This window comes from Oenanthe melanoleuca, chromosome 4, assembly GCF_029582105.1.
Source record: "Oenanthe melanoleuca isolate GR-GAL-2019-014 chromosome 4, OMel1.0, whole genome shotgun sequence".
NCBI classification, from domain to species: domain Eukaryota; kingdom Metazoa; phylum Chordata; class Aves; order Passeriformes; family Muscicapidae; genus Oenanthe; species Oenanthe melanoleuca.
This window is the reverse complement of record NC_079337.1, coordinates 14,576,438-14,591,851: the sequence shown is the minus strand read 5'-3', so window position 1 is coordinate 14,591,851 and position 15,414 is coordinate 14,576,438. Positions and strand designations below refer to the sequence as shown.

At 40.6% G+C, this 15,414-nt stretch overlaps 1 protein-coding gene across 4 annotated transcripts in view; it reads left to right on the top strand.

The window, feature by feature from the left end:
• ARHGAP24 (Rho GTPase activating protein 24) overlaps nucleotides 1-15,414 on the top strand; it is a 180,395-nt gene that overhangs the window by 52,851 nt on the left and 112,130 nt on the right. For 3 of the 4 annotated variants that reach the window (XM_056489934.1, XM_056489935.1, XM_056489937.1), the window contains exon 3: nucleotides 11,010-11,097. The exons of the other annotated variant lie outside the window; for it this stretch is intronic. In XM_056489934.1, coding sequence (XP_056345909.1) covers nucleotides 11,010-11,097 — 88 coding nt within the window. The remainder of the gene's footprint in view (nucleotides 1-11,009; nucleotides 11,098-15,414) is intronic. 4 annotated transcript variants of the gene reach the window in all.

Below are 15,414 nucleotides of genomic sequence, written 5' to 3'. Positions count from 1 at the left end.
CACAATTCTTGTAGACCGTCTTTAGATACTGCAGAGCTCCTAGAAAGTCTCCCCAGAACCTTCTCCTTTAAGAAAACCCAACAGGATACTTTTTCCTGTGCTTTTCAATGAATTCCCACTCTTTGTTTTGTTCATATAGAAGCATACTGGATGCTTGCTGTGTAGGTCGTTGATTGATTTTAGTTTACTGTGGATGTGGAAAACATTTCTGGCTGAGTAAAGAATACTCAGTTTTTAGTTAAGCTATGCAGTGATGAGACTGAAGCTCACTGATGTTGCAGAAGGGCAGAAAGGAGCTAGAAAAAGTAGAAGCAGTGGGTAAGGAGGTAGAATAGCAAGGGAGAAAGCTGTGTAGAGATTTGTGAGGTATATGGGCAGAGCTAGGAGCATGATCCATAACAGCCATTGATAGCAACACTGGGGTTGTAAAATGCTACCCTTTGAAAATAGTAATGAAATGTCATTGATTACCATCATTGTGAATTCTGGCTTCAGAAAGCAGCCTGTGAAAGCATCCTCAAGCCAGTGACTCAAGTGGATATTAGAATTCAGGAGGTTTTCTGTTTTTCTTTTGACTGAGTTACGTTTTGTCCCATGAGACAAAATAGTGTGATAGTTTTCACAAACTACTATAACCTTTCTTTTTCTTGCCACATCCTCATCGGTACCTGGGTTTCCCATGATGATCCCAGCTCCAGCTGGAGTCACTATGCTCTGTAGCTGTGACCATAAAATGGGCCAGAAAATGGGGTCACTTCTGGTTCAGCTCCAAAGTAAAGTTTTTACTTGCAGATTGGTGCACTGACTAATTTGACATGTTTGCCCTGTGTTTTCATTTTGGAGAAAACAAATATGCATCTAGAAATGCTTAAAGCTTCTGGAGCTGTCTCTCAAAAAAAAGCAGATTCCAAAGTGTTGACAGCAGATGACTGGTGTGAGCTACTTTTTCTTAATAGCTGGAAGAAAAGCCTCTTTTCAGCAATAACTCCAGGCAAGGAGCAGTTCAGTGGCCAGAATATTCCTGTGTTTGCCGGAAAACCTGGAGCTTTGTTTCTGTTCACCTGCTGTGTAAGCACTGCTTGGTTTCTTCTCTTCCATAAACTGCATTTTGTCCCCTTGCTTTTGTAAAGGCTTCTGCAGTTTCTCCTGCAGACCGTGAAGGCCTTCATGGTCATTTATATTTTGATAACTTATTAAAATAGCAACATGGAATCTAAGGTATTTATATTAATACGGTTGGAACAGAGCAGCTGCTGGAGTGCAGTTATTAATGCTGGCCTCCAGTCACCCTGAATCCATTTTTATTCCAGACTGTCTGGCACTCTGCAAATACACCCCCCTCAACAGGTCTGCAGAAGGCTTGTCACACTGTCTTGTGCAAAAGCACATAAAAGATGGTTTGATATTTAATTAAATTTTTAAAAAGTGTAGTAAGCCCAAATACCCTCAATTACTCTTACTGTATGTGTACAGAATGTTGTAAAATATCTTTGGTGGTGGTATTCATAGAACAGTATAAAAATCCAAATTATGAGAGTCTTATTTATTCTCAGTGAAGTAAGTGCTATTTTGAGACAGCATAATCTTGAAAAATATTGACTATTTTTAAAATATATCTCTAATTAAAAAGGTCAGCCTCTCTGCAGACCTTGGTAAGATACCAGGAGCAAGTCCTTCTGGAAACTTGCACACAGAGGGAGCAGCTCTGTGGCTCAGCTTTGGCTTTGGTGTGGTCTCCCCTAGTGTCCTTGCAGCCAGACTGCTGAGATAAAAGATGGAAAAGTGGACATTTTTTTTTTCCATGGTTATCTTTTGAATATAGCACGTTCCAGCCTGTTAGCCTATGACTTCGTGATTTTAATCATCACCTGGTAAATTCCTCCTGGAGTAACAAACTGTCCAAAGAGTTATTCAAGAGGAAACAATAGGTCAATTAAACTAGCACTATTTGTGGTGGTCCTTGAGTGGTTGTTGCCTTACCCTGGGTTGTTTTTGTGGTCTCCATCAGTTCATGGAGTTGAACTGATGTCAACAACCTGCCACAGTTTGAAATAGTTCTGAATGCACGTTGTGCCAGTTGAAGATTATGAAGAAACCACGGGTACACAAAAAACCCTCACTCACCCTAACTTGTGCAAGCAGAATTGCAGAAATGTGCATATATTCTGCATAACTGAACTGATGCACTTGTACTTAACTGGAGCTAAACTAATTGCTACTAAACCCTGCCTTGATTTTGTAGTTATTTAAATTGGAGATTATCTGTCACCTTTTCTTACATAGCTTGTAATTTAAGCCTTGTCCTCAAAAAACATGTTACTCTAATAAGACTAATAATAAACACCCAAATCTCATGCAAAAGCTATAAAAGTGTGTGACTCAGATCAGTTATAAAGATGAAACTATCCAAGAACTCCAGTTTCAAATTGAAAGCAGTATCACAGAATGAATGAAGCAAATGAAGATGCTGGACAAAGTAAAACGTGGAAATACCTACTGCACACAAATGGTACTGCAGGAGAAGTCATTTATAATCAGGGTATCAGTGTTTTCCACTTGTGTTAATTGTTTAGGTGGCACCTATTTGGTGTAGATAGCACAAAAGAAATGATCCTAGTCTTCCCTTGAGATAGGATCACTGCTACTTAATGTAATCCCTTAAACAAGGACCAACAGAGTATTTTACACAGATGCCAGAACGCTAAACGAGTCATTTGTTCTGTGATTGTGGTATTTGTAGTGTGGTAGCACTTCTTAAGCTGTGCTCATAAAAAAATTACTATATAGATTAAATATAAACAGTGTATAGGTGTTAAACCAACAGGCAGTATTGTCATTAAAAAAACCTTGCAAAACAAATAGATAACCCTTGTCATTAATACCTGAAATCTTTCCATGTGAGACTGAATTTTTTTCTTCCCATAAAAAACTGCAAGATAATAACTTACATAAGTTAGGCAGATTTCTCTGCAATGTTCTTGCTAGACAAAAGCTGACAAGAATATTTGCACCAGAAAAAAAACAATTTCATTGGAGTTGTGGTCCTATTTCCATGTCTCTCTGCCACCTTTTTTATGCTATGAAGGTTGCACTTAGTGTGTAATTTTTAGGAAATCTGAAGCAACTTCAACCTTTACTACACATTGACATGGAAGTCAATTGTCCAAGGTGGGATAGTTGGCCATATATAGGTTTCCTGGAAAAATGCATTGAGTTGGCCTTGTCCCATGGATCCAGATCCCTTTTCAGAGTCTTCCTACTCTGCAGCAGATAAACACCACTTGTATCCATCTGCCTGCTGGATTTAACTCCATTTACACCAATCTCTTTGCCTAACCATCCAGGCAGCTTTTTAACCCAGCCAAGAGTGCTCCTATCCAAGCCAGGAGCAGCCAGTTTCTCTAGGAGAATCTTGTGGGAAACTGTGTCAAAGGTTTTATCCATGTCTTAGATCAACAGCCACAGCCCTTTCCTCGTGCATTAAGGGGGTCTCCTTGTCATAGAGAGAAGAGAAATCAAGTTAGCCAGCCTGCCTTTCATAAATCCATGCTGGCTGGTTCTGATCCCAAGGAAGGGATTGAGTACATCAGCTTTTTCTTCATCCTCTGTCACTATGTTACCCCACATCCAGTGAAGGGTGCAGATTTTCCTTAGCCCCCCTTTGTTGCTAATATATTTATACAATTATTTTTACTGTCTTTTGCAGCAGTAGCCAGATTAAGTTCTAGTTGAACTTTAGGCCTTCTAATTTACTCTCTGCATAATCTCACCACATCCTTGTAGTCCACCTGAGTTGCCTGTCTCTCCTTCCAAAGATGATAAACTCTCCTTCATTTTCTGTCTCTGCTAAAGCTGTTCACCCAGGCTGATGGTGTTCTTCACCAGCTTGTCTTTTGGCATGTGGGGACAGCTTGCTTCTGAATTTTTAAGATTTCCTCCTTGAAAAATGTCCAGCCTTCCTGGACTCCTTTGTCCTTCAGGAATGTCTCACAGGGGATTCATGTCAACCAGGCTTCTAAACAGGCCCAGTCTCTCTCACAGTGTTGCTGTACTTGTCCAGACTGTCACTGCAGAGCTTTGTATATAAATGAGAGGTCATACTTGAAATTTTCCCCTTGTCAAATATTGTCCTTTTGGGGAATAATTAAATTGTTTTGACCTAGATGTTCTCAGGACTGGAAGTTGGTAAATTTTCTTTGCAGAAGAGATGCGTAAAGCAAGACTTGGTCCTTTGTGTTCTGGTGCTTTACTGGCTTTTTATCTTGAGAAAATAGTTTTATCTAATTAAAAGCTGAATTTCTTACTGACCAGAGCTACTGGAAGTATTTTTCCTGTAGTAAAACTCTCTAAAAATTCAGTATTGCTCAATTTCATTTTTGTATGTTGATCAAAATTTAATGACCAATGTGAAGCCTAATTTTATCAAAACTTCCATATGTGCATATAATAATGCTCTCAGCTTGTATTCATGTGTTCTTAAACTCAGTCCACTCTCTGAATTTATTTATGCATCTTACTTCTTTCTTTGCCTTTGGACAGTGCCAAGGGACATTTCTGTGAGGAATATGGCAATTGCAGAGTGGGTTCCACAGGAAGGCACCTCCTCCCCTGAATTCTGTGACCTGTCCTCTTCTCTTACCTGAGCTCAGTCTTATCATAGCTCTTTCTCCTCTCTTGTCCTTACTAGAGAAATCAAAACCATAGGCTTGCAATATGGATCTAGCCTCTGGGTTTAGGTAAACTTAATTTTTTGTACAGTCAATAGCTTAACTTGGCATGAGCTTGCTTTCTCTTATGGAAAAAATAAAGGAGTTTTTTGCCTTGGCTGCTATAGCCAAGATTGCTTCTTTCTTGAGGAAAGAAGTTTTTCTCAAGCAGAGAAGCACTCAACCATTAAGTGAAATGTCTGGCAGGAGACAAGGAGAAAAATCTTTAAAGAAGCTGTAATCACGTGGTAATAAAACTGTCAGCTCTGTCTCTCATGTCACAACAAATGTTTTGGTGCTCCATATCAGGCTAATGGTATAGATGGTATTCACCACCACAGGAGAGAATTTACCTTCCTTTTAGGTAGGTTTGAACACTGCTTTAGGTAAAGGAAAAAAGATCCCTTTAGGCTTCTCTTTGCAGAGTTTCTGAGAAGGAAACAATATTTCTCATTCTTCAACAGAAACAAACTCTAGAGATGTGTTAACTTAGTGGGACAAGAAAATATCAAATGCAATGCTATTTGTGCCAGAAAAATGCATGCTGTGTAATAGCTTAATTTCATCCAGCCAACCCTGTTGTGTTTTTGTTGTTGATTATTTGTTGGGGTTTTTTTGTAATTTCTCTTTCCTTCTCTTCATTACTGGCATGCTACACTTAAAATCTGAAAACTCACCCACAGCCATTGTTTTCTTCTTGTACAGACTGCAAAATTGTGAATGGCTGCAATAACTATGAGCCAAGGGGTGTATCACCTCCTGCAGTAAGTGTACTTCTTCAAATGCTTTGGTTCCTTAAGTGATATAAAAATCCATTCTTATGATAAAAATTTTAAAAATCTGCACTGACCCAGGGTTTGGAGCCAGCTGGGGAGATTGCTCAGGCCCAGTTTGAAATGCAGATATCTCTGTGTAGGCAGTCAGAGGAAAGGGCTGGCTTTCAGAGTTGCTGTGCCCTTTTGTGCTGAGTGATTTCACTGGAATTTTGGAAATGAATTGTAATGATGGAAGTAGAGTTGAATTTTTAAAAAACCACTGCAGTCAAAGTGCCTGTGGTAAGCAAAGTGCAGGTTTCATTCATTACTGACCTCAGAACAAGGGGATTTCTGTCTGTGCTGTAAATCTTATTCCTGACTTTGTCTGTTGGCTCTTGACAGTGCAAAGGGCTCACTTGGACTTGAGATCTATTTTTGTGGTAGCTTAAAAGCAGAAATGGCAATGTGAGGAACAAGAATTTATAAAAACCTGGTAACAACTTGCATTTATTTCTCCTTCTTTGCTATGCATCACTTATTTATGAATTCACAGGACATGTGCACATCTGTGTATACATACAGAAATATACTTGTGCAAATGTATCATGTATGTTATTTAATCTACATTGATTAATAGCTTTCTCTGTGAAATACAGTAGATGCCTTTCTGGTGGTGACCTTGTAAATACTAGTGATGTTGAGAGTATTATTCACTAAAAATAGTATTTTTAAGTTTAAGATACCATCTGAGCTGAAGTCCACTTTTGTTCCAAAGTTTGACAGCCCAGACTTTCCAGAAACACCAACAGTGGCAAAAGAAACCACAGAACACTGCTGTGTTGGATGTGGCTGTGAGTCATACAGAAGACACAAGTTCCAAAGATCCCTTCTGCTCTTTATCCCCTCCATCAGCTGCCTCCTTCCTGCCTCTCTGAAAGCTGATGTGATGGGTTTTCCATGAATCCACAAAAACAGTTTCATCAATGCAGCACCTAACTTGAAAGTCAAAGTAGAGTTCAGTGATCTTTGATAAATAATCAAAGCTGGAAGGGCAAGAAGAGCATCTGATAAAATTGCTGGTGCTGTGTAATTCTCATCCTTTTTTTTTTAAGGATTCTCATCCTTTTTTTTAATTACAGCAAACAAATTGCCCTGGGAAAGTGTATTAGGATAAAACCTGAAAACTGTATTTTAGCAAGAAAGCACTTAATTTCCTCCTGTCTCTATGTGCTTTTTGAGTAAAATCCATCCAGTCATGTATTTGCCTTCACATTTGCCAGTTAGCATCCTCAAAGCATTGGAATTTTTTGTATCATAAGCTTTCTTGGGCAAAACCTGGTGTCTCTTGGACAAGGTGGTAGGTCTGCTTCAGAAAACAGAGTTTAAATAAGCAGGGGAGAGTGTACCTAGGGAGAAATCATGGAGCAGAGCTGGCAGGAGGCACAGGGTCACTTCCCTGCTGCAATGTGTTACACGGAGCGTGCAAACAGAAATAGCAGCTGTCAGCTGCTCCTCATGAAGCACTTGTGCAGTGGCCATCCTGTCTCCTCTTCCGTGCTTCCTCCTGAAGTTCAGCTGCTGAATGATGCTGAAAATGTTTCAGGGGACCAGCATGGGATAAAACATCTATTTGAGCAAGACTCTATCATGCTGTGAGACTAAGCCAAAGTAGATTGATGTCATTCTTGCTGCACTACAGTGTTCTATCAAGCATTTAGTTAACACAGCTGTATTTTTTTCTCCAGTGAAATGCTTCATATATGCAGATTTTTGATTTTAACAAACACGTTGCTCTGCTGTTTAGGTAATCTTTGTTTTGAAGCAAGTGTGCGGTAGAAAAATCCATGCGTGTGAGAATCTCTTTTCAAAGTGGGCTTGTTATTCAGTTAAGGAAAAGGCCCAGTGCTTCTTGAGCAATCCAGATTGCTCCTGAATGCTCTGAGTCATCCTGAATGCTCGGCTAGAGAAGCAGAAATGCCCTGGTAAGGACAGAAGTGTTGGAAGTGGAAAAACAACTCATATGATGGGCATACCACAGCAGGAGCTCTGCAAAATGCTGCTGACCTGGTGGAGGCTCAGCCTGCAAACAGAATGGCAGTGGAAGCCAGGAGGGACTTGGGTCAGGGCCACATTTTTCTCCCACTTCCCTTTTTCCTTTATTTCTGAAGACAGTATGTCTTGATTCCTGCTGGCACCATGCTGGTTTTTGGTTGGTTGTTTTCTTTTTTTTTTTTTTCCTTTTCTGAAAGCAGAATATTAATCTGGTTCAATCTGCAGTCTTGGGTTGAGATTTTTAAAAATATTTTGAATAAGATGAAGACTTTGATGTGAATCTGCCTTATTATGGAACATTTGCATGCATATATGCACTGATACCCAAGTCAAAACACATATTTCCTCTGGAAATCACCTTCCTCTTTTGTATGCAAATTACTGTCTTGTTAGGTGTCTAAGGCTGTATAGTCAGTTTTACTCTTATTTCCACCTGGAATTAGATACTCAAGGCAGAAAGCAGAGCTTGAACTTGTTGAAGCTTTGCAACTGACTGATAGTCCATACTCTTGGGCTTCTCCAGGCTATTAGGACTGGCCTAATGTTGCACCTTAAGGGGACCAGCAGTGATCTAGGGCCCCCATTTATATCAGAAACCCCGCAGCCAGGGCTTTGTTACAGTACAAATGTGTTCTCTAGGCATCAGCTGCTGAGAGACTCAGCAAAGGGACACTCCAGACAGCCTCAGTACAGTTATGCAGACAGCTACCAAACGTAGCAAGGGGAAGTGTAGCTGTGTGGTGAAGGCAGACAGATGGGTGTGAAAGCAGACAGAACGGGAAGTGAGAGAGCTGCAGTCGCTCTCTTAACGCCTTCTCCACTAGAGCTGGGCACCCAGGTGCATGTTGCACAAACAAAGCTATTTTTTTAATTTGAAAAAGCCCCTCACATATGTATATAGAAGTATTTCATGTGCTCTGATGTTTGCAATAATAGTTCTGGAAATAGTGCAATGAAATCGTCACTTGAGGACATTTTCTTTTTAAACTATGGCAATATTCTGTATGGTGTTACTGTCTGGTTTTTCCTCATGTTAACTTAGCTATTGTGTGTGGCTCTAGGCTTTACATTTTAGTAGATGGAATAGGTTTTATCCATGAAACAAAGGTGATAGGGTTATAAATATAACACTTTTGTTTCTGTATTCTCAAAGATCTGTCATTGAGAGCTCCCTGTAAATGGTAAAAGAGTTTCACGTCAAAGAATCAGAAAACATCACGCTGTAATGAGTCTGCAGCCTGCCTGTTGCTAATGAGTTGACAGCACAGTTGAATGCAGTTTTCATTTACTGCCTCATTAATTGATTTTAGTTTACAGTGCAGTAGGCTAGGTCTCGTTAATTTTGTATTTTTGTTTAATTGAATAGCAAGACCCATGATGGGCTTGAATATGCTGTCTGTCCTAAGTGATGCAGGCTCCTGAGACACTGAAACTCCAGTATGAAGAGGGATCTGCTCATGCAGTGTGCTGGGTGGAGCTTCTTCTGGGTAAAACCAGCTCAGTATGAAAGTGGGCAAGAAAGTTATACCAGTCTTAATGGTCTGTTACATGGGATAAAAATACATGTAGTTAAAATGCCTTTTAGAGATTCTTATTCCTGGTCTCCCATAAATTTCAGAAAAAATGTATTCCTTGTATTTCCTAGTTTTACTTTAAGTGTTAATATGGGAAGTTGAACTACATTGTGACTTATGTTTTCCTGCTTCAGTTTTTGTTTATGATATTTTGTTTGCCTAATAAGATATTTCACAGAAGACTTTGGAGTGTGAAGTCTGTTAATTAACAGTGCTGCTTGTGGCAGGAATGAAGGAAGATAGCTCCAAATGGAGCTGTGGGGCCAAGGCACTTAATGTTTATGATTAATTTGTATATGCAGTGAGTGGGGACATCTGCCCAGAGCTGTTAATACCTGCTGCTGGTACCACCTCAGCAGAAATCTGTGCTGTTTCATCTGCTTTCAGCAGCAAGCATCACAGTGTTTCATGGAGGTGATTTTATATGTTCTGGTGCAATCTCTGTGCACCCTCTCTTTGCCTTCCTGTCATAACACAGTTCTTGCTGGCACACAGCAATGACAAGTTGGTATAGAGCCCAAACTCCACACCAGCTGGTACAAATACTGATTTTATGAAACATTTGTTACCTGTTCCTTCAGGTGACTTTTTCCTGTCGGTTTGTAAGGATTCTTTTGTGAGAAGACTGTAGTGCTTCTGCTTGTCTCGAGTTCCCAATAATTGTAAATAGTTCTGCTCATAATGAAGGTTCCAGGTCATAGCAATGAAATTGATGTTTTTTCTGTACTGAGATATCTTTAGGGCTGTTTAAATGAGGGGTCTGATGTATTTGGGCATTTGGTTGAAGCGTCTATGGAAAATTATGCTCCATGTTGGACTCAATGATCTGTCAGGGGATAAGGACCTTACTGGAGGTATTCTGTGTTTAAGATGTGTAAGTTATGTCAGTTGTTTACTCTGGAGATGGAGGCCCCATTATGCCATAATTGGAGAATATTTCTAAGTAGGTGTTATCTCCCGTTAACAGTGGTGGAGAGCTTGTATCTAATACAATTCCTAGGATGCTGCCCTGAAAATTTATCCCTGGACAGCCATCCCAGCATAATTTTCACTGAGGAGTGTCTGCTGACTGAGGTTGAAATGGTACTAGGAGGAGCTGTAATTTCTAAAAATGAGAAAGAGCTCTCAGGGGAAAGGGGTGGTCTATCCATGCCAAGTGTCAGCAGCCCAAAGGGGAGGGAATAAGCTGTTTCTTCAACACAGCCCCAGAAATGTTTTGAGAGTTGCAGGGGTTGTTTTTGTCTTCAGGTGTTACTAGAAGTATGCACAGCTAAAATTCCCATGCTCTCTCAAGGTAGTGAAGTTCTAATAAAGGCTTTCAGTGCTCATCACAGAGATTTTCTGACATCTCTCTGCTTGTAGCAAACACATCTTTGGACATCTTAGCACCAGCAGCCTGGCACACTGCAGTCACTGGGTGGGAGTGGAATGTTTTTTCTGTTTTTTTTCCCTGGGATGCTATGGAAAAAGGGCCCAAGGCAGGAACTGGGTATACACCCCACAACTGAGGGTACTTTTCTGTCCACACCCCCTTTGTCTTCAGCCAAGAAGCCTGAGTAGTGAGTTCACCTGCCTCATACATGCAGCTTCCTAGCTTTTCACTAAAACTTGCTTTTAAGTCTTGATTTTTCCCTGCAGAACAGTGGGCTTAGTATATGTGATAAGTACAGAACTCTGTGTGGTATCAAACACCCAAGAGATTAAAAAACCCCAAGACTGTTATCAAATTCCTCAGTTAATTAATGGGATCTATGATGTTGGCTTTTGCGATAATGCCACCTCAATCTCACTTTGCAAATCAGCTGCTGAAGTGTTTACAGTGAAGAATTCATGTTTAACCCAGTCCAAAAAGAAGCAGCATTAGCCTGTCAGAAGTATGGTAGCAGTTTTAATCCCATCTTTGTTCTTACTTTTTTCTTTAGGGTGCCATCTTTCTGCCTGGCAACAGGGTAATTGAGCATCCCTGCAATGAAGAAAGTCCAGGAAAGTTCCTTTTTGAAGTTGTTCCAGGTAGGATATTCTACTCCATATCAAAAGCCTTTGCAGTTTGTCCTCAGTGACAAATGGCCACATCTGTTCTGCCAGAACAGAAGCTGAAGGTGATTAATGATTCAATTTAAGGGAAAAAAAAAGGCTTAATTTGTTAATATGTTGGTTCATAAATTTTTCATTCACCTCCAGGCAGCATAGGAAAAAGATGTGTATTTTATTTGTCAGTGTAAAGCAGAATTCTTCAGGGCAAGGAAGTGGCAGGTCCTGCTCTTAGATCACAACAGCCCCATTGTGGCACTGTGGGCTGGCAGCAGAGTGGCTGGAAAACTTTCCTGGCAGAAAAAGACCTGGGGGTGCTCAACAGCAGCTGAACATGAGGCAGCAGTGCCCAGGTGGCCAAGGCCAATGGCATCCTGGCCTGGATCAGCAACAGTGTGGCCAGCAGGAGCAGGCAGGGGTTGTTCCCCTGTACTGGGCACTGCTGAGGCCACACCTAGAGTGCTGTGTCCTGTTCTGGGCACTAAAGAAAGTCACTGAGGGGCTGGAGCGAGCCCAGAGAGGGCAGTGGAACTGGGGAAAGGTCTGGAGCACAGGGCTGAGGGAGCTGGCAGTGGTTTAGCCAGGAGAAAAGGAGTCTGGGCAGGGATCTTATTGCAGGTAACAAGTGATAGGATGAGAGGAAATGGCCTCAGCTTGCACCAGAGGAAATTTACGTTAGCTATTGGGAAAAACTGCTTCACTGAAAGGATTGTCCAGCATTGGGACAGGTTTGTGGAAGGGGAAGTAGGACAGTCAGCCATACCTGGAGTTATTTCAGAGATGTACAGACATGGTGCTTGGGGACATGGTTCAGTGGTAGATGTTGCAGTGTTGGATTAACAACGGGACTTGATTTTTAAGCATGTTTTCCAAACTAAACAATTCTGTTTCCACATCCAGTCAGCCCAGTGTATTTATTCAATATGTTCTGTTAATCCCCACATTACTTTTCAAATTGCCTCCTATCATGGCTGTTTGAAAAGGCAAACAGATGGTAATGTCTGCTGTTCTTCGTTTTAAACCATCTTAGTATCAGGACACAAATGTAGCTGTGTTCACTCATGTACCAAGTTATAATATATTGTAAAAGTGTAAGAAATACGAAGTAGGCTTCAAAGCTTGATTGTGAAAGCCATGGGCAGTAAGGGATTATTACACAAAGACAGCCAGTGTGGTATCTCTGAGGTTTAACACTCACCCCAGTCTTGAATCAGTCAGATTTGAAAAGTTTCTCTCTGTCTCTTTGCAAAGTCTCTTTTTTATATGTTCGCAATATTGAAAGAAGCTTGTTTATTAATTAGCATTGCAAGCTTGGAGTGGACTAAAACTTTGTTTCTTTTAGAAATGGAGGGAATTCTCTATATGTCCTGATTCATATGACACCTTAATCTGTCTGATAATGCTGACCCTGGGGATGCTTATCCTTAATGCCCTAGTTAAGCAGTTGCTCTTGTGATTTCCCAAAATGTCTGTTATGCCACCTTCCTATGGAGTCAAGTTAAAAAGTAATTTGTAGTTACTTTTGAGCTGAGTTCAGTATTTATCTGGAACATCCCTGAGAATCAGGTAGGCTTTTTTGTTTTCCTTGTTTTCAATCCTGAGAATGGGGTTTTGAATGTGTTTTAGGATAGTACCAGTGTATTTCTTTCCTCCTGCTCCTTGTTAACAAGCATGTGGCTGTAGAGAGTTCCTACTGGACATATGCCAAGGATTCATGACCGAAAAGAAAGATTTTTTGGAAAATCAGGACATTTTCATGCCATATCACTGGTCTTTGGGGGATGAAATTAAGATGAAGACTGACTGTAGAGGAGGCATCACAGTGCAGATGTGGAATAGTGAAGTAGAAGTGACAACTGTATTTTATGCAAAGATGGAGTGAGCGTTGCCACTGTCGTCATGTCACTGTTGCTTCTCAAGGCAAGAATTTGTCAGCCTTCTGTAATGGAGCTGTTTGTCATCTGTATCCTCTTAGTGACTCAGTATAAAAGTCAATTTTATAGGCTGACAGCAACACAACTGAGCTCATTGAGTGTAACACAGAAAAATGTGTTGTAGCTAAGGCTCTGTTTAGCCATTGTTAGCTTTCATATGGGAAATCAGCTTGGAGCAACAGGATCTATTTGCACATTTTAAAAAATTTTGTCAACTGAGTATTGTGTTAAATGAATGGTACCCAAGCTCATGCTGCTCTTGCATTTTTTTTTTATTAAAAGCTGAAGCAATTTTAGTTACAATCCCAAAAGCAAAAGTGACAAGTCCTCTTTTTGTCTCTCATGTCTGTGGGCGGCCTGAAAACTTGTGTGCGTGTGTTTGTTTATTGGTAATACATGCAAATTATTTTGGGAATGTACGTGGGAGTAGGTTTATACTATGAAACTAATACTCTGTATGCAGCCATCTCTGAAGATGAATGAAAAAAATGTGTGTGGAGACAAGTATCTTGCAGTTTTGGTGCTGTAATTAAAATACAGATGCCTTCAATTTGCATTTTGAAAACATTCTGTTCATTCCCTAAGACATTAGATGATTTGATACTTAAAATTTTCCCCTCCTTTTTTTTTTTTTTTTTTTTTTTAATTTTAAAAATTAATTTACAGGCGAGAAACTCTTTCCTGTACAGCACAAGGCCCACGTAACGCTTCTGTGTGGGAGTCAGTGACCACGAAATGATGCCTGTGCTTATTAACAGCTTCTCTTGCACTCAGAGGAATGTTTCATAGTCAACAAAAATCAGAAGAGGGTTTAAATTAATAACTTTTTAGTGGGAGATGTGCACATATAGCCAAGCTGTGTGATTAATTTTGAGCGATTGCATTGTATTTGCTAATTGTTCTGAGCTTTATATAGTGGATAAACCCTCCTTCTGTGCATTGGTTGCATTGTTAAGGAAACCTGAGGTTTTCCTTTTGGTGTGCAGGTGTAATGGAGGAAGGCACCAGGGAACTGAAGCAGGTGGCCTTGCTGTATCTCAGTGGATTCCATGTCACCCGTAGGTGCAGGACAGGGGCACCACTGGGGTTTACACGTGTGGTGGTTTGCAGACAGGATTCCTGCACCTCCTTAGCACCAGGAGGAGCCAAGCACAGATGTGGCAGCTCAGGCTTCCTCCACTGTTTCTCCCACAAGGCTGAAGCATCCTTTTTGGAGTCCCCTGGACTCTCCAAGGGTTGTAGTCTGAAGGCATTTTGAGCAGGTGCAGCGTGAGAAGCCTTGCAGCAGGGGCCCATGGCTTTCCCAGGGATGTCTGGATGCTTGTAGGAGCTCCAAGGACTTGAATCCTCATTTCCTGATGCTCCTAGGAAGCACTGCCAGCTCAGAATAATCTGGGACTATGCAGGCAATTGGTCTAGAAGAGATGATGGTTATTGAAAGGACCAAGGAATGTGCTTCAGCATTGACTGGACTTTGATCCTGGAAACTGAGCTGCTCATACTGCTACCCCACCAGCTGCTGTTACTTGAGATCCTTGTGGTATCCTTGTGATATCCTTCTCCCAGTATGATAAGTGATTTTGCAGCTTGGCCTGAGGTAAGAAGCCAGATTGTCACTCCAGTGATACTTCACCATTTGGATGTTACCAAATCACATCTTCCTTTGTCCCTGTCCTGTATTAATGCAGATCTCATGAAAAATTAGCACAGAGGACAAGGTTACTTTCAGGACCATGTTCAGGCAGGTGACCTGTTTGCATGCTCTAAATCATGAATTCTCTTAGAGACACAAATATCCTAAAGAATTCTCTGAGTTTTGCAGTTGCATGAATTTTTTAATATTTATTTAATACTGTTTAAACTAGAACATAAATTTCCAAATATTGATCTTTAATATTTTTTGTGGAATCTTTTGCTTGTAAACTTCATGTATCTGTGTTGTGATTTTTACCATCCACAAAGTACCATAGTCCAGCATGTGCATCTGTGTGGATGAATTTGCACTTTGGTCATGCTGAGGTACCAAAGTCAGTTCACTCACTAAAAGCATTCACTGTGCAGCCCCAAGTTATGTGTCTTGCAGCTTAAGTCGAAGTTTTGCACTTAAGGATTATTCAGGCTGTTAGGAAAACTGTAATAATTCAGCAAAGTTACTTGAAGTCTCTGCTGATGCTTTTTTCTGCATTTATGTGTCTGCTGATTTCTTGTGCCTGTGGATCCTGGGCTATATCCTCTTCTAACACGAGATTTTATCTTGAGTCATGGATGGTGGAGACTGCAGAAGGCAAAAATTACCTTCAGCACTGTCCTCTTTTGTTAAAGGTCAGTTTGTCAGACTCTCAATTAAAACCTCTGTGAGGGA